This window comes from Ischnura elegans, chromosome 6 (genome assembly GCF_921293095.1).
Source record: "Ischnura elegans chromosome 6, ioIscEleg1.1, whole genome shotgun sequence".
Lineage (NCBI taxonomy): Eukaryota > Metazoa > Arthropoda > Insecta > Odonata > Coenagrionidae > Ischnura > Ischnura elegans.
This window is the reverse complement of record NC_060251.1, coordinates 115,333,834-115,356,682: the sequence shown is the minus strand read 5'-3', so window position 1 is coordinate 115,356,682 and position 22,849 is coordinate 115,333,834. Positions and strand designations below refer to the sequence as shown.

General features: G+C 38.5%; 1 protein-coding gene across 1 annotated transcript in view; it reads left to right on the top strand.

The window, feature by feature from the left end:
* Nucleotides 1-22,849, top strand: part of LOC124161542 (actin-binding protein IPP-like) — a 60,795-nt gene that overhangs the window by 19,130 nt on the left and 18,816 nt on the right. Inside the window, exons 7-12 of the mRNA XM_046537913.1 lie at nucleotides 174-380; nucleotides 2,091-2,283; nucleotides 13,333-13,475; nucleotide 14,594; nucleotides 16,370-16,594; nucleotides 21,461-21,723. Coding sequence (XP_046393869.1) covers nucleotides 174-380; nucleotides 2,091-2,283; nucleotides 13,333-13,475; nucleotide 14,594; nucleotides 16,370-16,594; nucleotides 21,461-21,723 — 1,032 coding nt within the window. The remainder of the gene's footprint in view (nucleotides 1-173; nucleotides 381-2,090; nucleotides 2,284-13,332; nucleotides 13,476-14,593; nucleotides 14,595-16,369; nucleotides 16,595-21,460; nucleotides 21,724-22,849) is intronic.

Genomic DNA, 22,849 nt, shown 5'->3' with positions numbered 1-22,849 from the left:
ATGTATGTGAGTGGTGTGAGAATTCTAATGTGCCTGTTGTTGTCACATTAGATCATCCAGTCCCTCCAATGATATTCCTCCCTTTAATCTCGTTTCTAGCATCATTGTTGTAGTTTCGTCCATCTACCACCTCACGGCAAAATCCACCTGATCACGTCCATCTCTTCCCCCAGGTGTTTGAAAGTGCTGTTCGATGGCTCTTCCACGATCCCCCCAATCGGAGGCAGCATGTGTTTGAGGTGTTGCGTCATGTGCGACTCGGGCTCTTGCATCCTGATCTGATGTCTCTGAGAGCTTCATCCACCCTCGGTGGGGACCCACCCCTTGGGGTGGCCCTCGCATCGATTCGCATGGAAGTTGAGGAGAGGGCAAGGAGGCAGGTTAGTTGTTATTGTTGGAACTCCCGCCAAAGACTGCAGTATTGAAAGAAATCAAGGGACTTAAAAATTAACAAAATCATTATTGTGAAGCTAAAATTTTTTCACCAAATTATCTATCATGGCATGATGTCGTAGCTTCTAATTTGATTTTCAATGAAATTGACAGTGTTCCTTAACATATACAGAATCTTTATTCCCCCTAAATATTATGAGAGCCAATGATTTGCTGTACATCAGTGGTCACAGCAAGGCCTTGCAAACATTCCGGAGCAGTGGCCTCTTTTAAGTTTCTTTCCTTTCCTTGACGTTCGCACATGGTGAGTCGGTTAAGTGAGGCCAAGCACCAGTCTCATTCATTGGTGATGTCTAATGGCGTTACACATTGAACGAATTCTTCTTATTAACTTGTAAATTGGAATAAAAAAATTGTGAAGATATCATATGATGCCCTCTACCAGTGCCTGGACGCGATGAGGTGTGTTCGACTAAATTTTGAAGAGGTTCATGCCTTGTCTTTATCTTCTTTTATAAAAAAAAAATGTTATGTCTACGAAAAAAGCTTGTCAGCCGGCCCTTGTATTCATTGCATATTGCATCAGCAAGTATTTTTCTTTGTAGCATGTGGCAGCATGCCGGCATACACTTTGTTGGTCTCTACCTCGCAGATTAATATAATGCAACGGAAAATTGAGCTTTGGGAAATTGAAACTGCAAAAAAATGATCCGATATTCATTTTTCCTACTAGTACTGAGTAAATTAATTATCCGCCAATTAGTCGAACAATATGCATGTTCATTTGAATTTTTCAAACCATAGGTTTTAACACCAATATAATTTTCAATCGCAGTAATCCTTATAATAGCATCTGAAGATGATTGTTAAAAAATCAGGCCCATAGCATTATGAAAATTACTCGGCAAGACAGGTGTTGACTAATGTTGACTATTAACCAGCTATTGTCCTTCAAAACTAATTTTCTCCCTAATTTGATATGTGATTATCATTTGCAGTATAAATGTTGTGGGATGCCCACTCATGACAGCAACTTTAGTGCGCCCATCAGAGGGTTAGTGAAAAACCTGTGCGATCTTTCCCATGTTCACCTCTGAGGTGTCACACTAAAAACTAAGGCCCCTCATTTCTCCTTGACTTGCGACTGGCAGGCAGATAAGAAATTCTTGTTAAAGATGCACCCCCATTTTCGACTGCAATCTCAGGGAAAAGAGGTGCGTCTCATACACAATTTTATGTGGTACTCTCTCTCTCTCTATCTCCTCTCCTCCCCTGTCTGTGCAGCCACGAATTTAGTGAGATTTTGAGAAGCCTCACACCCCCATCCTTCAAACTCATGTGCGAGCTCTGCTACAATCAAACACTTCACGTTCTATAGTGCAAGTTCTGTACATTGTCTAAAAAATCGCCATTTTGAAATAGCAAGGTAATGATTTTGGTCAAGTTTCCCATTCTAAGTATGAAGGATAACTAAATAAATAGGTACTTAGGAGAGAGGCTTTTCCTATTTTCATATATTGTTCATGGCAGGTACTTTGCCATTATTTTCATGTCAAGAGATTTATGAAATCAAGAGGTTCATTAGGCCAAGGTTTTACTGTCTGTTGATATATTTAAGTCTAAGGAGTCTTTCAGGATTTTGGGTAGGTATAAGTTTTCATGTAATGAGAGAAAATGTACGTGGATGTCTTTTAAAGCATTCAACCGGCCACGAGGATGTTCCACGCCTTGGTGCCAAGAAGAGAATCGTTGTGCTTGGTGGATGCCGGAGGGAGCCTGTGCCAGCCCCATACCGTTCTGCTGTTCGCTGTTCTTCTCACCCTGGGGAAGTTCTCTGCGCTGCTGTTGAAGTGTTTGATGTGTTCCACAAGGAGTGGTATGGCCAAGGAAGTAAGTGCCTCTGAGATTTGTCTGTTTTGAGTGGGTTTGGGCTTGCTGATTACCTTAAGCATCATATTTGTAGGAGCATAATAGGTTCATTTTTCTAAGAAATACCACAGCCAGTACAATAAATACAGGATTTTGATCTACCTGGGATGGTAAAGGATATCTATAATAAAGTAAAACCTCTGTAAATTGAAACTAAAGGGACTAAAATTTGTGTACTTCTAACCTACTAAAATTGTGACCGTCGGAAGTCAAAAAACGAACAATACGGACCTATCAACTGCCCAACCGACTTTGGCACCCTTCAAAACCTATGGTTTGACACGTTGGTTGCCATTATGGCCCGACGTTTAGCTCTGTGACCTTTGACCCCCATTGTGACCCTCGGAGGTCAATTAGTGAATAATACGGGTATTTGGACAATACCAATGACTTGGGCACCCTATAAAACCCATGGATCGACACCTTTGTTGGTACGCCATTCTTTTTGTCACCCTTATGACCTTGACGGTGACCTTACTGGGTCAACGGTTGAATTTTGGTAAATAAAAGTGTTATTTTCGGGTTTCTCGGGTCTGAAACCCTAAGAATTGACATCTTGGTCAATAAAATTCAGACATTTTTCTATCTCGATTTTTTTAACATTGAAACCCCATAAGGCAAATTCAAATTTTTGGTTTGGACCCAAATTGTGAGGTCAAAATTGTAAAATTTTGCTTACACTCAACAAAACTTAGGACCATTCCCCATAAGTGTGCCAATTTTCATGAACATTGCTCAATGGAAAGTTACTAAAATTACAGGGCAAAAATGACACACGACCCTTGGGACAGTCTGTATAAATGTGGTCTATAGGTAGGTGTATGGGAATTCTCATCAAAATAAATAACAGAATTTAGAATTTATTCAGCTTATTTTGTGGTAACCCTTATGTGAACGGTTTGTCTAAATATGTTGCGATGTCTCTTTTTAAGTGCGTGAAACCAATGGCACTGGGACGCAAAAGCTATTGCTATTCACCTGTTTCATGAAATTCACCCCAAACCTTGCAGATGGGACTCCACCCACTTCCCTCTGTTTGGCCAGATGCTTTTCCGCCTTCCACCTGTTCTGTCAATTCTGCCTCCATATGAACCTAGCTTAACGCATCCATTGCATTAACTTTGTACTCCTGCGTGCATTTTTGCCAAGATTATCAGTATCATTATACAAAATCTCATAGTAATACGTATGCATAATAATTTTGTACGAACAAATGTTGCTAAAAGGGTTCCCAGAGAAATGGGCATAAAACTTTTTAATAATTTGCCTGCTGATCTCAAAAATGTTAATGATGATACTTAGTTTAAAAATAAGTTGAAAAAACTCTTATTAAGAAAAATGTATTATTCAGTTGAGGAATATCTAGACGATGCTCTATTTTAACATTTTAATGTAAATATGTGTACAGGGTAATAAATTGTTTGTTATGTTGGTATCTCTGTGTATATATTGTATGACTTGACGTGCCTTCTATCTGGGACATTATTTAATGTACAAGATCTCTGGGCAAATAAAATATTAATAATAATCATGAGACATGCGAGCATTGTACAAGCCTCGCGGAGACCAGCCTTCTCTCACCCCCTCTTGTGCCGCAGCAAATCTGGCAACATTTTGTGAAAGCTCAAAACCCCACCTATTAAACTCATTTGCAACAATGAAACACTTCACTTTCCAAGTCACAAATTTTGAAATTGCCACATAAAATCTCGCTATTTTGAAGTAGCAAGTTAAAGATTCACCATGGGGCCAGGCTACCCACTCTATGTATGAAGCACTTATAATGAAAGAGGTAATAATTTGATAGGTTTTTCCTATTTTGATAGATTGTGCATAGACTTTGCCATATTTGCCATTGCTATATGAAGGGGTTCACAAAAAATGAAAGAGGTTCACTAGGTTGATGCCTTACTGTGTCCATGCCGTTCTGGAAATTTTACAATATCTGATTAATTATCTACAACAATTTTCTGCATAAGGTGAATGATTTTAATTTATCCAGCATGGCTGTTTTTTGTCTGAAGATTTTCACAGCTTCTTTTATCCATCTTGTAAGTTCCTTTTGGGAAATGCTGTGTGGAAAACAATTTTTGCTCAACGTTTCACTCCTATCACTGGGAGCATTATCAAGAGAGATTCTCTTGAAAGCAAAAAATGTTCCCAAAAGGAACTAACAAGATAGATGGCTGATGTTAGTTTAAATTTTCTCGGATCAAACTGACATTTTTAAAGTGAAGCTTCCAGCGATAAGCAAAAGCAATCATATGGTATATTATTGTATTTGCATTGCATGCATTTACTCAGATAACTGCATTATACCTATAGATAGCATGGGGTGGAGCATAGCATGCATGGGGTGGAGCAGTTGCGATGCCAATGACTATCATATATAAAACATTTTTCTAATTGTTAGCAGGGTTCCCACTCAGCTGTGAAAACCTTAAAACCGTGAATGAGCCGTGAATTTCGTCTACCGTGAAAAAAACCTGGAAATAGCCGTGAATTTCATCTTAAAACCATAGAAATCTCTCAAACTTGATTGTGGAACTACGATAGACGAAATTAAGGAAAAATCAATATTTTAATCATGTTTCAAGGCCAAGTCACCTGCAGATACTATCCATGCATTAACCTGCACACATGTATTCGAAAGCCCAACTATTAATTGGTCGGTGTGCCATGACAGCACATTGACCTTAAGCCTGTGATTGGAATACATTAACCCTGGCAAAAAATCAGGCCCTCCTTCACTTCCCTGCCACCCTGCTCTCTCCATTTTCCCACACACACCCTTTAGCCGGACATGAATTTTGCTAACGATAGGTGACGTCATGAGAGATAGCACTGTCATTGCTGCGTTTGTATTCAAGGCATCTGTTGTGTTTGGTACATTTTTAGGTAACATGTGGCCGATGATTGTTGCGTGATCAACATAGCTGCCTTAAATGCCGTATCTACAAACCGTGAATTTTATGACATTTAGACTGTGGAAACCTGAAAAAACTGTGAATTTTATAATTTAGTTAGTGTGGGAACCCTGGCTAGAGTGGAAGCTGATGTTTTTGTGTTAGCTACAGTGGAACCTCGTTAAAGCGAGTACAGGCTATAGCGAGACCCCCGCTATTACGAGATATAGCCGATGCACCGTCAATTGATCCTATAATAAGCATGTTAAAAATTTCGTTTTTACGAGGCCCTTTTGGTGTTGGCTCTCCCGGTAGCGAGGGTTTCACCGCCAGAAAAACTGACACCAAGACTCCTTAATCTCTGTAATTGCTAGCGATCTGTTAGAAATGAAGTTAATGGAGTGCTCAGTCTCAAATTTATGTGGTAAACTGTCTTTCCATAAATAAGTAGTTAATTTTGGTGAAAATATTGTGGCATTAGCATTCGCGAATGCTTGATCTTCTTTTGTTCCTCGGGCGGCAAAAAGCAGTCGTCAGCATACCCACACGTCCACGAGTTGCATGAATAGAAAGCATTTGATGGAACACACCATGGCCAAAAAAACACCAAACACGTCTAAGCGAGAAAATAAAAATAAAGGAGTAATATGAGGTATATTGGCTATTATTTGCACCACCTCCGGTAAAGTGACAATTCGCTATGGCGAGTGTTTATTGGTGCACCGTGGGGTGTCGTTCTATCGAGGTTGCACTGTATTTGATTATTATGTCTTTTATCCAGATGGGATGATGGGGATGGTGGTGTCATCGGCATATAAAATCACATTGTTCCAGGAGGCAGATTGTAAAATATTCTTTAAAAAAATCATTTTTCCTGCCAAAGTCAGTAGATGATTTTTGCTTATCCTCTTAGGTATTCGTATATCTTTGGAATTTGTTTATGACCATTTGAGCACCTATTCCTGACATGTCTTTCAGGCAATGCTCAGTAACAGTTAAAATGCATTTCCATAATGTGAAATCCATAAAAATTGTGTAAAAGTTATTACTTCATTACATTTCATTTAATCATACTTTTATTTTCAATAAAGAGGAATCATCATCATTAGTCAACAATCCTAAGATTGCTTTGACGCAGCTCTCCATTTCTCTCTCCTATCCGCTAATCTCTTCATAGCTACATATTTATTCTCTTTTACATCCTTTATAACCTGTCCTATATAACTCATTCGGTGCCGTCCCTTGCCCTTTTTCCCTTCCACTTGTCCTTCAACGATTGTCTTCATCAGACCATCGTGCCTCAAAATGTGGCCAACTAAGTTGTCCCTTCTTCTGCTTAATGTTTTTAGGAGGCTTCTCTTTTCTCCCACTCTCCTTAGCACTTCCTGGTTACTCACACGGTCAATCCATTTTATCTTCATCATTCTTCAGTAGCACCACATTTCGAATGCTTCCACTCTTGACTTCTCTGCTGCTGTCAACGTCCAAGCCTCGCTTTCATAGAGAAACATACTCCATATGTAGCATCTGATGAATTGTTTCCTTACTTCTATGCTGGTATTTTCAGCTGTAAGAAGATTCTTCTTTTTGTAGAAAGCCCTCTTCGCCTGCGCTATTCTACTGTGTATTTCTTTCTTGCTCCGTCCATCGCTGGTAATTCGGCTTCTCAGGTAAGAGAACTCGTTCACCTCTTCAAGCTAATGCTTTCCTAGGTTGATGTTTGTTTTAGCCTCCTCTCTTTTACTGCAAACTAATATCTTAGTCTTCTTTTTGTTGATTTTCAGCTGATATCTGGCCATTGTCCTTTCCATGTTTGTCAACGTCTTCTTCAAATCCTTCTCTGTCTCGGCTATGACTGCTATGTCGTCAGCAAATCCCAGCATACTAATTTTTTCTCCGTGGATATTGACACCCGAAGCTTTCTGCTTGATTTCGTTGATGGCTTTCTCTATGTAAACATTAAAAATTAAGGGGGAAAGCGCACAACCTTGTCTCACCCCTTTTCTTATTCTCGCTTCTGCACCGTTTGGTCCACATTTGATCACAGCTACATACAGTGGAACCTCGGTAAAACGACACCCCATGGTGCTCCAATAAACACTCGCTATAGCGAATTGTCGCTTTACCGGAGGTGGATCAAATAATAGCCAATGAACCTATTGTCAACACTTATATACGAACAGGGTTGGTGTGGCGACTGAGATATTTCCTGTACAATAAGCGTATGCATAAATCCTGATGGAAGGCGATGTTTATTGCATCATATTATTTCCTTACCGTAATAACAAACTTAATTACAAGTAAACTTTATCCTATTGTCAACACGTATATATGAACAAGATTTGTTTGAGGACGAAGATAATTTTATCTGAGAAACTGAAGCATGAATTCAGACAGAATGCGATATTTTTTGCATCACTAAATATTCTTACCTTAAAAGCAAACTAGCCGTTCAAATTATAAGCCCCGTACTGAATGAAAATCATTGCTTTGTCAATCATTTTTCCGATGCACAACTGACCAAGCCACACTTTTCTTCGCACTGACAGCACTTACGTGATCAATCCATTAATACGGTATTTGTTTACTGAAAATTCCAAGAATTATTGATAATGCTGTATCGCGGTTGTATCCTTCATCCAATGTTTCCATTGGTTTTTGTTTGGTTATGGTAATTGTTACCTGTTCGTTTCGTTGAAGGTAGGCGATAAATCGTATCGCATTTGTTTCCGCAGACGAAAATAGTAGAAGGTGGCGGAATGACCTTGCCTCGGGAAACTTTCTCTTTTATCAAGTGCATTTATCTGCATTATTGATGTAAAAAATTTGCTAATCGTGCAAAATAATGTTATTATAACAGCTGTTGTTTCACAATAATAAAGTAATAATTGGAATGTTCTGCCCGCGATGTTATTGCTATAATGTATTGAGTGCATGCACTGCAGTATGAACGATTTCAATCAAAATTAGCTATGGTACAAAAGATATTAACTTGAGAAGTTCTTCGCGAAATATATTACGCAAATATGCAGATGTCAATTCAGTAATATATAAGTAAGCTGCAAGACACAGCAGGTAATATAAGACACATGGGAAATAATATGTAACAATATATTGTATGCTTTTCATTTCATATATGAAATGAAAAGCATATTTATTTGATGAACCCTATGGACAACAAATCTAATAAGTATCAATTTGTTAATTTAAAATTCTCAATTCTCTCATGACTGTGAAACATTAAAAAGGATGTAGAAGTTTTGAAATAAAATTAAAGCGCACCATTAACTTTTTACAGACGCCCTTGCCAACAGCACATTACCTGCATCTAGAATAGGTAACGAAGTATAATTTGCAAAATTCCTCATAAATTATAAAATTAACTTAAGAAAATGTACAACATTAATAAACAAAATATATTATTCAAATAAACTTGTGTGAGACAATAAATATGCCGTTATTTCAATCCCCCACGGCTTGGGAACTCACTTAGACTCGATCACAAAATAAAATAGTAATTAAACATTTGATTTCAACGAAAATTATTCAAATAAACTTGTGTGAGACAATAAATATGCCGTTATTTCAATCCCCCACGGCTTGGGAACTCACTTAGACTCAATCACAAAATAAAATAGTAATTAAACATTTGATTTCAACGAAAATTAATTTAAAAAAGAGTCAAGCGTTGCTTGCTTCAATTTTCTTTCCGTTGCACGCATTACATACTTCTCAACAGCAGTAAACGATCCAAGATCGTCTGCTGAGGCACTGCTTGCCCTGTACACGTCATTGATTACATCAAGGGCCTTTAACACATCATATTTTGGTGGAAGAGCAACAGCACTGTCCTCTAGATCCTCTGAATCAGAGCTCGATTCAACATGTACATCGTCATTGCGCACGGTATTTAATATGGCATCGTCAGTCATTTCCTCACGAGTGGGGGCAGAGTCATCAGCTTCTACAAAACTACTATAATTACACGAACCGAAATGAGTTTCTATCGATTCCCAACCTTCAGGGTCCTCCAAATTATTATCAAGCTCGATTTTATCGTCTTGATGAGCTGAAAAACCAGCATGTTTAAAGCACGAGGCTATTGCATCAGCTGATATTTTGTCCCAGCTACAAACAACAGCACGCATCGCATCCAAAATATTCCACTTCATCCTTTTGAAGTTTTTTAGTTCCAGTTGCCTGACTACAAAATTCACAAGCAAAGTTCTATAATGATGCTTCAACAATTTTATTATTCCTTGGTCGAGTGGCTGCAGTACGCTAGTTGCATTAGGTGGCAAAAAAACAAGTTCTGTATTCCTAAGGTCGATTTTTGGGTGGGCCGGGCAGTTATCCACAAATAAGACGACCTTCCTATTTTTACCTCCTATTCTTGCGTCGAACGCCCTTAGCCACTGAGCAAAAAGTCCGGAAGTCATCCATGCTTTGGAATTATTCTCATATGTGCATGGAAGATTCTTGATCCCTCTAAAACAACGAGGCCGACCCCACTTCCCAATAACCATTGGTTTAATTTTATCTGATCCGTCCATATTAGTACACAGAAGAACTGTTAATCGCTCCTTGCTCCTCTTGCCACCTTTGCAAGAATCACCCCTTACTGCAAGGGTTTTGTCAGGGAGTAGATTATAAAACAGTGCAGTTTCATCGGCGTTATATACATCTCGCGGGGAATACTTCTTGAGATATTCCACTAGTATTGGAGTCCAGTCTTCCATGGCTTCGGGATTCACAGCGCATGCTTCGCCACTAATTTTATGAAGAGATATACCCTTTCGCGCTTTAAATCGGCTCAGCCAACCTTCCGAGCACTTGAAGTTTTCTATTCTTAATCTGTCGCTAAAATACTCCGCCTTAGCCTTAAGCATATATAAGGCCCATTCACGGGAGTTCCTGAAGATCGAATATGGCAAAACCATTCAAACAAAGCGTCTTCCAACACTTTATGGTCACCATTCCTCAAGCGCTTCTGGTGCAATGGTTTGCCCTCCCGCAATACGGCAGACCTAATCTTATCTTTGTTTTTTAAAATGGTGAACAGCGAAGAGGAAGATAAATTATTTCTCCTGGCCACTTCACTTTTGGACAGCGCGCCACTCTCGCACTGATCTATTATTTTGATTTTATCACTTAGATTAAGTGTTTTCCGCGTTTGAGCCATGGTGTCTGCCTTTCAAACCCTCTCTCCTTACGCGACTCACTGACGTGCGGGTGTGCTGTCGACTGCCTCCTACCCGCCAAAATCATGGTCCTTATAAGAGATTCCGCTTTCACCCCTCAAACCCCTCAAATGCCGACCCTCAAACACAACTCTGGGCACAGTGCACTCACTAGGGGAAATATGGAACTAACTGCGCTGTCGGCGGCGGTATATGCTTTCGCACTGTGCCCAAAGTTGTGTTTGAGGGGAGGGGTTTGAGGGGTAAAAGCGGAACCTCACGCAAAAATCCCGAGCCGGAGATAGCAACCAGTATGTAAGGGGCATGGCCAAAATATTTTCACCAAAATTAACTACTTCTTTATCGAACGATAGTTTACCAGATAAATTTGAGACGGAGCACTCCATTAACTTCATTTCTAACAGATCGCTAGCAATTACAGAGATTAAGGAGAAGTTTTTCCGGTGGCGAAACCCTCGCTATGGCGAGAGCCAACACCAAAGGGGCCTCGTAAAAGCGAATTTCTTTTACATGCTAATCACAGGGTCAGTTGACGGTGCATCCGCGAACTCTCGTAATAGCGGAGGTGTCGCAATAGCCCGTACTCGCTTTACCGAGGTTCCACTGTACTTGGTTTTTATACAAACTATGAATAATTCTACGATCATTGTAGAGTACGCCGATTTCTTTCAAAATTCTAAGCATTGAATTCCATTCCACGTTATCAAAGGCCTTCTCTAAATCGACAAATGCTATGATGGTTGGTTTGTTTTTCTCCATTCTCTTCTCTATGATCATCCTAAGAGCCAAAATTGCTTCCCTTGTGCCCCTGCTTTTCCTAAATCCGAATTGGTCCTCATCCAGGAATTCTTCTGCTCTTCGTTCAATTCTCCTGTAAATGATTCTTGTGAGAATCTTCGACGCATGTGTCGTCAGGCTTATGGTCCTAAATTCTTCGCACTTCTCTGCTCTCTTCTTTTTGGGTATGGGAATGATGATGTTCTTCTCGAAGTCACTAGGTAAATCTCCTGTTGAGTACATATCGCAGATAGTTTTATACAGTTGAGTTAAGACCTTTTCTCCTGCATTTTTTATTAACTCTGCTGGAATGTCATCTATTCCTGGGGCCTTATTCTTTCGCAGGTCTCTTACTGCAGCGTCAAATTCCGATCTTAAGATGCTTGCTCCAATGTCATCCTTTTCAACTTCACTTTCCTCTTCGAGAACTTTTGAGCTAAGTTTGCTCCCGTTGTATAATTCCTCCAGGTATTCCTTCCATCTCTTGGCTTTGTCTTCGTTTTCAATTAGAATGTTTCCATTCCTGTCCCTTATGCTATTACATTTTGTGTTTCGTTCCTTGAAATGGTTCCTCACTATTCAATAGGCCGCTTCCACTTTCCCTTTTACGAGGTTATTTTGTACGTCCTCACATATGTTCCTCATCCACGCTTCTCTGGCTTTCCTCGCTTTGCGGCAAATCTCGTTCTTTATTCTCTTGTAGCAAGCCTGTCCTTCCTCAGTATTCGTATTCTTATACTTTCTCCGTTCTTCAATGAGGTCTAGCATTTCATCTGTGATCCATGGCTTTTTCTTAACACATTTTCTTATCCCTAGAAATTCTCTAGCGGCCTCCTGAAGTCCACTTTTTATGGTAGTCCAGTTATTCTCAACTGAGTTTTCAGACTGATCTAGTCCTATCTTGCGCTCCACTACTTCTTGAAAGGCCTGTTGATTTTTTGGCTCCTTAAGTTTCTCTAATTGCCAGGTGTTCTTTGCTGATTTCTTCAATTTCTTGAATTTCAGATGGCATTTCATCATCACTAGATTATGATCACTGTCGATATCTGCCCCCGGGTAGCTTTTACAGTCCTTTATCTGGTTTCTAAACCTATGCTTCACTAAAATATAGTCTAGTTGAAATCTTCTTTTGTCTCCTGGCATTTTCCATGTGTATCTTCTTCGCATGTTATTCTTAAATAGAGTGTTGGCAACCACTAATTTGTGTTCTGTGCAGAACTCTAACAGCCTTTCTCCTCTTTCATTTCTATTTCCTAATCCATATTTTCTGGTTATTCTTCCATCCTGGCCTTCACCGACGACAGCGTTCCAATCACCTAAAACAATTAGGTTTTCTTCACCCCTTACCTTTTTGATTACTTCCTTTATATCATCGTAGACGTCTTCAGCTTCTTCATCCTCGTAGTCTGTCGTGGGCATGTAGACCTGTGCCACTACGGTATCTACCGGCTTAGTCTCTATCTTCACCATAACTATCCTTTCATTGTACTGTAGGAAACTTTTCACACGCATTCCGGCTGAATAGAGGAATACTGAGTCAATATTTGTTACTGAATTGTCTGAAAAAAAATTTAAAAAATATTTGCTAAACCTGGAAAAGTCCGGTAATTTCAGTTTGATATTTGAGTGTCCACCTTGTACTTACTATTTAATTATGTCAGTCACATATGTAAGTTTTATTTTTTTGCAGCCTTTGTCTGTAATAATTTCAGAAAAAAACTATCCCAATACCTCCGAATGTCAATGTTCATAGGTGGTTGCCCTAGCAAATTATATAAGATGAGAAAATATTTTCATTGTAGCAGTATTCAATGTTGTATGTCTTTAATATTCTGTTACTTGGTATGGAGGCCTCCATGGTCATTTAATGAACATACTGTTACATGTCTAGTACTCTGTAGCACAAAATTATCTTGGAAGCTCTGGGAGGCTGGGTATGTTGGAATTGGACGTGGTTAATCCCAGTGTGTTACCAAGGACTAACCCAATAGATAAGCTTTTGGGAGTATTCTTCACTGGAATCAATCTTGACAGAGTTAACCAACACCCCCATGGTATAAAGGTTGGTTGGGTGGAGATTTTAAATAATTTTTTTTAATGGCACTGTTGTGATTCTCTTTCCAAAGGCTCCCCCAATTCGCAGTCTGCAGTGGCAGACTCAAGGGGTCCACCCCCCCTGCTCCATCCTCGCATCCTGCCTGGAGTCGCAGCCCTGGGAGGTATTATATATGTCGTCGGTGGAGAACTTGAGAGCCAAATATTAGCTAATGTTGAAGCCCTTGATGCCCGGGCTTGCTTCCTGAATAAAGGTCAGTCTTATGTGATAGAGCTCACCCCAAACTTAATAATATAATAACGGTATGGTTTATTCTTCTTCGACATTGCCCATTAAGGACATATTATATTATACATAGGATCAATCAAGGACACATTATGGTTTACCATACACAAGAGCTCATAATAGACATATTTATAATGGGAAAATATAGGCATAGGTGGATACGTTACAGTGAAAATGACATTAGAATATAAAAGAAAAGAAGTGTCTTAAGAAATTATATATATACTTTCAAGATTTTGTATACATCAAAAAAATCTTGAAAAGCACACTGATCTTTAGCACTGTTTCATAATCGTGCTCGGACAGCAGAGAAAGATTTTTCATAGTTCTGTGTTTGGGGGTGATGAGAAAATCAGGAGCCATTTTAGTCATAATGTTGGACTTATTTCTGACCGAAAAAAATTGCGTCTTGTTCAAATAAACCTAGCCTTAGGTATGAGAATTCCAACCAGTTCCAGTAACCAATGCTTTTGCCTGGGCCACCTTGCACTTTGATTTTTTTGTTTTTTTTTTCTTCCAAATGCACAATTTTAAAAACAGTTCTCAACTTTAAACATCCAAAAACGTACATAACATAAGCATGTATAATTCCTGGCCTATAATGGGATGTGAGACGTAAGCTGTATGGAAGAATAATTACCATTCTACAATTAGCATAGGCAATAAGTTAGATGTTCAAATCCATTGTTGCAAAGCACTGTATGAATCAAGTAACTTTGTGTGTATGTGAGACACAATATTGAAACTAAGCTGTTTTCGTCCGAATTTAAATTTTTGTCTAATGGCTTATGCCTCCCATTGAAGATTAGCAATTTATTAGGTCTTATGGAATCCCTCTTACAGCATACGTCCCATTCCTGTCCAGACATTGATGAGATAAAATCAATGTCTCATCTAGAAAAAGAAAAATTACGTCTGCAAAACCAGGAAATTTTTAAATGGCTATAGCTGCTGGACTCCGTGGCATTTGCACCCTTTTCGCATGAAGTGGTGTTGTTATCTATTTTTTTGATCCAGGTTCCAAGACAAAAGATGGTGAAGAGGAGGGTAGCAGTGGTTTTCGGGAAGGGTCCCGCATGTTGGAGACCCCGGAACCGGTGGAAGCTGCAGGCGCACAAGAGCAGCAGGATGACAATGAGGATGAGGAAGGGGATGGGGAGGAGGAGGGGGAGGGGAAGGAAGTGAAGGGGGAGGAGGGGGGAGAGGAGGAGGGTGGGGGGGAGGGGGGAAGTGGGGAGCCCGGGAGGTCGGGAAAGCGGAGGAGCGAGGACATCGACTCAAGCTCCAGATTCGGCAGCAAGAGGGGTGAGGACATTCTTCTCTTTATTGTTATTTATTTTTTTTAAATCATAAAAAATACATATGATGCTTACTTTCATCATAAAACAGCTATAGAATGCATACACTAAGTACCAATAGAATAAAGAATACTGAGAAGTCATATATATTGCCTACAAACAAGAAAGAAACTTTTCTGATAATTATACCAAGAAAAAAATGTGCACGAATTTGATCCTGCTAAACCTCATTGGTTTTTCAGAAGTTACTGTCATGACTGCCGTCAAAGAGTATGTGGCTCCAGATATTAGAGAATTTAAATGGCTATATTACTGGTAATAATAATAATAATAATAGTTTTATTGAACATTAAATAAATTTGAATTTGCAATAGTCTTCATCATATACATAGGAATACAAGATTGAGTGATTCTAATTTTTTTTACATATTGCTGAAATGATGCAAGTAAATGAACAAATACACAAAGTACATATGGCATAATCAATAGGATTATGCATCTATAAAGGACAACACAATTTCACATTTGAAAAACTCATTTATGGAGTAAAAGGCTTCTTTTAATAGCCAGTTATGTATAACTTTTTTTAACTTCGACACACATCTTCAGCCTCTGGGGGCAATCTGTTAAAAAAAACTAATTTAAAATATGTCAAGTGAATTTCTATTTTTGCTAAACCTGCAACCTGGGGTGTCTAGGGTGTCACTGTTTCTTGTGTAATGATTATGAAAATTAGACCTTTTATCCAAGGAGCACAGATTATCTTTCACATTGCAAAGGTATTTTTACATGAACAAGCTGTAGAGAGTCGTAATACCAAGCTTGCAAGGTATATAAATATATCTGTGCAAAAACAAACTATGTAAATAGATGTATGTGAAATTATGTAGCAATTAATGGATAACGTACATTTTCTTTACAAAAAATAATTTTCTCTCAGTAATAATGATACCATTGTGACATTAGAAACTTGATCAAGCAAAATTACCTTTCAATAAATGTGCATCTAATGGGCTTGCACAAGAAATATATTGTTCATACTATTGAAATAAAATTTTATATCGTCCTCCTGTAATGGGGAAGTGGACGGTACAAAAAGTTAATCATTTGATTCCAAATGTTATTCCACAACTCTCACCTAACACATTTCATGAAGGGGCATGATAAAGTTGGTGCACGAATAACAGAATATGAATTTTCAACCTCTCCTGTAATTAACTCACTATTTAATTCCTCTCCTCATGAATTGCTTAAATCAATGAAAACTCACTTTTCATTTGATATTCATGTGAGAAATGAATGATTTGACTGAGTTACAACATGTCGATAATTTAATTCTCCAGCTGCATTATACGAGATTGAGAGAGAATTTAAGGAGTTTTTTGGAGTACATATTAGGAACTCACTTTTGTACATGGTGATGCATATTTGCACGTTGTGTTACCAGAGAAAACTTGGCCAACAGCATCCAGCGGGAAAGTCTGCAATCAGTCTAGGTAATTGTTTCGCTTCTACCGTTGCCAGGGCGTCGTTTGGATCCCATCAGGTGGATGAGGGTGAGCAGTATGGTGGTGCCTCGGTGTGAATTTGGCCTGTGCACGTGCGCTGGAAAGCTTTATGCCATCGGAGGATGGGTCGGGTCAGATGTGGACTCGAGCGTTGAGTCGTACGATCCGATTGCCGACGAGTGGCGACTCGAGGGGAATCTGCCCAAGTCCTGCAGTGGAGTTGGCGCCATATCATATGAAGGTTGGTGCCTTCCTCCTCGAAGTTTTGTCACAACAGCGGAAAATGCAATAATAACAGCGATGAAATGATAATAGTAATACATTATTCATTCCAAAAGGTCACTAGTACAATTGATACAGTAGACTCTAGTTAATGTGAACAATGCTATTACAACGTTCTCATTGGTCCCTACGATAAGGCTAATCCAATCTGTAGTAAAAGAAATGTTATTATAAAATTACAAACCTCAGTTCCGGTCCCCGTGGTATAGGCTGCATAAGGCACCCTGAACATCAGTATGGAAGCTTAAATTTTGGCGTGACAGACAAAATCAATTACTATTACAGTGGAACTTGGTTAGTACGTTCCTCCTTAGTACGTTTTCCTCCTTAGTACGACGATTTCTCTCGGTCCCGGTACCATCGGAACAAAATACAGGCAAAAGTATTTGGTTAGTACGTTTGAAAAAATTGCGCTTTCCTGGTTAGTACGCTCAATTGCTAGCCATGACGCAACCCGCAATTCGTTCTCCAGTATCTTCTTAAGGGTCGTAAAGCTCCGAATTCATGATTTAATTTATTATTACTAGCCATTAACATTCTTACATTTATTCTACATATCTTTCTTCGACCGCGATTTATCCAAATGCATTTCTCAATTCTTATGACGTGATGAATTTATCAGGAATGTCTGACTATGCAAACCTGCAGCCAATGAGAAGCCACAATTTTCCCCACCCCGAGCTCCTCACCTTCTGTTGCCTCTGGAGTGCCCACTGCGCACAAATTTCACGAGGGGGCATTTGTTGCTATTGCACGAGTTATCATGATGAAGAAATGAGTCTTATCCAATTCCCACTTTATCTAAAGCAGTACTGCACGACGTCAATGCTACGGGGTGTGTGCATATTTGACTACTGCTGCGGGAGCAGACGATGCTCTGGATCTCCACGCGAAGCTTAGCTTAAAAATACTTGATCTCGGCACGAAAGCAGACGACATTAAACTAATTTTTAAAGAAAATTTCAACATTATAATATAAAATCTTCTTGTAATTACGTCGTAATATAATAATCTTGCGTGTTATTATTCGATATATCGATCGATATAACAATCGATATGGCTTTATTCCAGGAGCGAATGTGTACGGTTGTTGCCGTAATTTAAGGTTAATATAATTTTGTCCAATTTTTATGATGTTTAAAAACAACCCGTTGACATACTCAGGGTTGTTGTTATATTCTCCGAGTATCCTGTGACAAAAAAGAAATGACATAGCTTTACTTGTCCTCTTTCTATAAATACATAAAGGATAAATCACGGGAGAAAGACGCCGTTTTCATGTAATTGTCTTCGGGAAATCTATGAAACATTGTGATTTTTATTCACATGGTATTGTTTTTCAATGTAGCACCCATTTTCTTTATTTTAAAGGTGAAAAGAGCTCTGGAAGACGATCTTACGAGAACTACCGACAGTAATTGTAATTATGACGACTTTTCCTCAGATTGCAATTACCCCGACTGCTATTTTTTACTTTCCTCGTTAGCACGTTTTCCTGGTTAGTACGTTCATTTTTTGTGGTCCCTTCAGAAACGTACTAAACAGGTTCCACTGTATATTGTTTTTAGTGATGGGTCGATTCCAAAATTTTATCGATTCCGATCCCGATTCCGATTCTGACATTTCGATTCAGATTCTACCGATACCGATTCCATCGATTCTGATGCCATAGGCTCCAAGAAAAATATCACTTAATTCCAGGCAACAAGAAAACCACTTTTTAAAATATTACTCTGTGAAAGAGTCAGTCAAACAAAAGCATCTTTCATATCATCACTATGTAATTAAAATATAATAGCTAAATTTCAAAACAGAATATAGGTACCTGAAAAGTGATGTTACATGATAGGTATTACTTTAGAGTATTAGCACTCATGTTTAAATTTAAAATAAAAGTATCTCCTTCAATATCTATCTTTTATTGATAATATCTTATCATTATCAATAATGTCTCACAAATTTAGTCTCCTTTTACAGACTTTAAATTTTTGCTCAGAAAGCAAAGCATCTTCAATCTGTCAGCTGACAGAGTTAAGATACTTTGCTTTCTAGGATATCCTAGGATATCCAAGGATAAAGCCTGTTGCATTTTACATCACATACTTTTCCTGCAGAACTAAATGTCTTTCACTGAACACAGGGGATGGCAGTATGGCAAGAAACCTCTTCGCTAATACTTTCAGCCTAGGGTAGGAGACACAAGTCTTCCAGTATTTCCCAGGGAAGGAATTTGGTGGTGCATTCATCTATGATAAATAAGCTTCCACTTCAGCTTCAACAGTGTTTGCTATGGTGACTTTGGGTACTTTCCAAATGCATCACTGTATCTTGCAAGATACTATATACCTGTCACAGGCTCCCTAGTCTGCATTTGCTCCTTTGGAATATAAAAGGGATTTCCAAGTAGCACTTTTTGATCTCGAGTCGAGTTGAAAATTACTCGCAAGTATCAAGTCGAGTATGATAATTTCTGAACCAGGCAATACAGCAATGCATACTACAATTCCGCGCGACTCACCTCAGCGAAGGTGGAAAGGGAAAAAGGGTATCAGTTGTTGCCTTTCGTGGAAACTGTTCATTTTTCTCTCTCTTAAGCATGGTGACTTAATTTCTTCACTTTACTTCAATACCCGAGCCATATTTCTTATGCGTGGGATGGTTCCGAAAAATATCCAATCCTTAGTATTTTCTTTCGAGTAATGCGCTAAATGGCCAAGTCGATCTATACATAATCCTTTTTAACATCCTCATTTTTGTGTTGTAAGTCAATTAAGACGATTATCCATGCTTTACATGACGATTTTCAAGACTAATGTTTTAAAAAACTTGAAAAATCGGCCTCAGTTACCGAGCCTCAGAGGTCCGCGGCGTGTAGGTCAGCCTTGACGCGCGATTGAAAAATCGCTCTTATTTCCTTCGTCGCAAACTTTCTTTTCAAGATTTCTACTTAGTAATCTTTAGAAATCTCTACTTTATATTGTGGTTCAAATTTTCCGAGTTATATTTTTCGTAAACGAAAGATAATGTCTACTTTATGTCAAATTTCACGTGAAAAACGGGTCGGCCATTTTGCGTTGTAAAACCAGACAGATGAGAGCCAAAATCTTCAAAAGTCATTGAAAATACAAGAAAAGCACCATGTCAAAGGAATATTGCGTTTTTTTATCCCATTAAACTCATCCAACGCAAAACCACCTGGATAAATTCAAAGATTTTTTGAGGAAAAACGATATGTCGCGTGGCATTGAAAAATTGGTCATGTTTGGGCCACTGTATCTCACTAAAGGGTCGTATTTATGTAAAACGGCATATAAATCTATATCTGGTAATAATTTATGAGTATTTACGCTAAGTTTCAAGTCTCTATCCCCATAAAGGTCATTTTGGACTTTATTCCAGCTTTTTCCGATTTCGGACCAGTGCGCGCCAGGTAGGAAGACGATCGGCCGCCGCGGCTGCCGTAAAGGTATTCGGCGCCCATGTCGACAACTAGTGTATTCGGCAAGCTGAAACTATCAGGCCAAGGCATTAGGATGACTTATCGGCTTTAAAAACTGCATTATAACACGAGTTTCATGATAGCACTTCCTGACGGCAGATCGCTAGGCCTACTATACTCGAAAGCTCATAACCTTAACTACTCGACTCAACATTCGTAATGCTACTCGAAACGCTCGAGTCGAGTACCAACTACTCGACTCGACTTGAATTTTCGAGTACTCGCACATCCCAGGAAGATATGTGTTTTATTATCACGATTACGAGGCGCGAAAATTCAAATGAATTTTGGAAACGTGGTCGTATATTTTGTGGTTTGAAGTACTACTGGAATCGGAATCGATTTTTCACCTTGGCAAGTACTCGTTTTCGATTCCGGTTCTTGGCCGAGAATCGAGGAATCGAAGAATCGAGGAATCGAACCGACCCATCACTAATTGTTTTTTAATGTTTCTTGTTATATTCTATCATTAATTGCAAACCATACTCTGATTCTGTATTGTTCCTCATGGAATACACCAATTTTGGTGTTATTTCAATCATGGCAACTCTCAAGTTTTTGTAAAATAAGAATTTTTACTCTGAAAGTACCTATAAAACTTTTTGAACTACCCCAAATCGTAAAGTTAATTCAGCCAGTAATGTTTGTATCAATATTAAAATGGTAAAACTAATCTAACGCAAAAGACCTCTGACATTTTTCCTGCTCAACATAAGATAATATGCAAAGCTTTTAATTTAAAATAAATTTAATGAATAAGAATGCAATTTAAAACACCAATTAATGCATTAGACACTACTTTCGTCTATAAAATTTATTTCATGGCACGCCATGAGCTCAATGCATGTTGAACACCTAGGCTTAAAGGCTTGCTTTGCAATAAAGAATATTTCTTTCGAAATTCTATCCTCAAAAATAAGTGGGAGAAATATTGAGAGATATTGAATATGTAGTGAGAGAAATATGGTATAAACTTGTTTCTGAATGGTAGCTTGACATTATTTAGATTTAAGAAAAGTCGTGGTTATGATTTTCTATCAAACTAATTTTTTAAAAGTTTTGTATCATTCATCTTTCTATTTTATGCCAAAAATACAATTTTAGAATGATCATCAAGTTTCAATTTCTAAAAAAAAATAATATAAAACATTTGCTTCTAATTAAAGATAAATAAATCAATATTTTCTCTTGAAAAATAAAAATTATATCTGGAAAACTGGAAATCCCCAGGAATTTCTGAATTCCCCACTGCTGAACATCCTGCATGTATGTATATTGCTAGGTGAATGCATAAATTAAAGATATCATAACTGTCTAATATTTCAGGGCTCATTTATGTCCTTGGAGGCTGCACCAGGCACAGGAGGCATCTACCGTATCTTCTTTGTTTAGTACCACCAGGATCTCGCACCCATTCTCGTCAAAATCCGAATCCATCGTGGTGCTCAGAGCCAGTGCGCTTGGCTCCAATGCGGACTCCTCGATCTCAGATGGGCGTCGCCATCCTCCACGATTCCCTGTATGCTGTGGGAGGCACAAACGGAGGCAGCGATGCACTCCGATCTGTCGAGAGATACTCATTCGCCGAGGTATGGACACAATTGTAATGAATAATGCGTTCACTGTTGGAAGTGAACGCTTACAAGGTATTGTCCCCAATCTGGGTCTCAGAATTCTATTAAACTGTGTAAGATTGCTTTCCATGAGTTACCATTCATGAATCACACCCCATATCACATAAAACATTCCTAATAAGCCACAACACATCTTATATTGGGTTATCATGCTCTATCTCTAGAGTTCTTTTTGAATTTCTCATGGAAAGCTACCAATTTGAGAAATCAGAATGCATAAATGCTTTGAGTCTCGAATAGGGTAGTTTCCTTCATCAACGAAAACGAAAGGCATTGATTGCGATTCGTTACCCACCGTTAGTGTATTCATAATATACAAATTATTTGATTTTAGAAGTCCCAGTTCAGACAAATGGCAATGGTCAATATAAACTGTATTTGAAAAAGGCCAGATTGGCGCCCATGCGATACCACTCCACGTGACATCACAGGGACCTAGTTTCTATACTAGTAGATAGGAGTTTTACATCATTTGAGATTACCAATGTATGCATGAGGCACAGAGCTCAGGGAAATATGTCTTAATAATCACCTATTAAAACAGCCTAAGGTCGGAAAGTTTCCTTCGTTTGATAAGGTATTTATAATCCTTATTTAATCCAAGCGCTACCCCCTAGTAGAATGTTAGGGAAACGAGGGAGGGGAAGGAAAAGAATAGGATTTTTAGATACCGTCTATCTCCGAATATAGTCCCCCTCTGAATGTAGTCCTCCCCCCCAATTTTGAGACCTCAGTTTTGGGAAAAATTTTAAAATGCAAAGGAAGGCAATTTTTCTGTGGTTAGCAAGTTAAGATTCTAGAGTCGATAAAAACTATTATTTTCTGTGAAGATTAAGAACAAATCTGTTCACATATTTTCCATCACAACAAAATAACTATACCTTAAACATGTTGTGATCCATTGCATGTATCAGTAATTTATAGTTCCTTAACCAGATGTAATGAAGAAATGAGAAAAATTTTTAAGTATCCAAGGCTATTGTATTTTTTAAACATTCACAAATTATTAATATTTTTGATTTCCAAATGACTACAAACAATGTCAATATATAAGCTTTAACTTAAATCCCATAAACAGTAT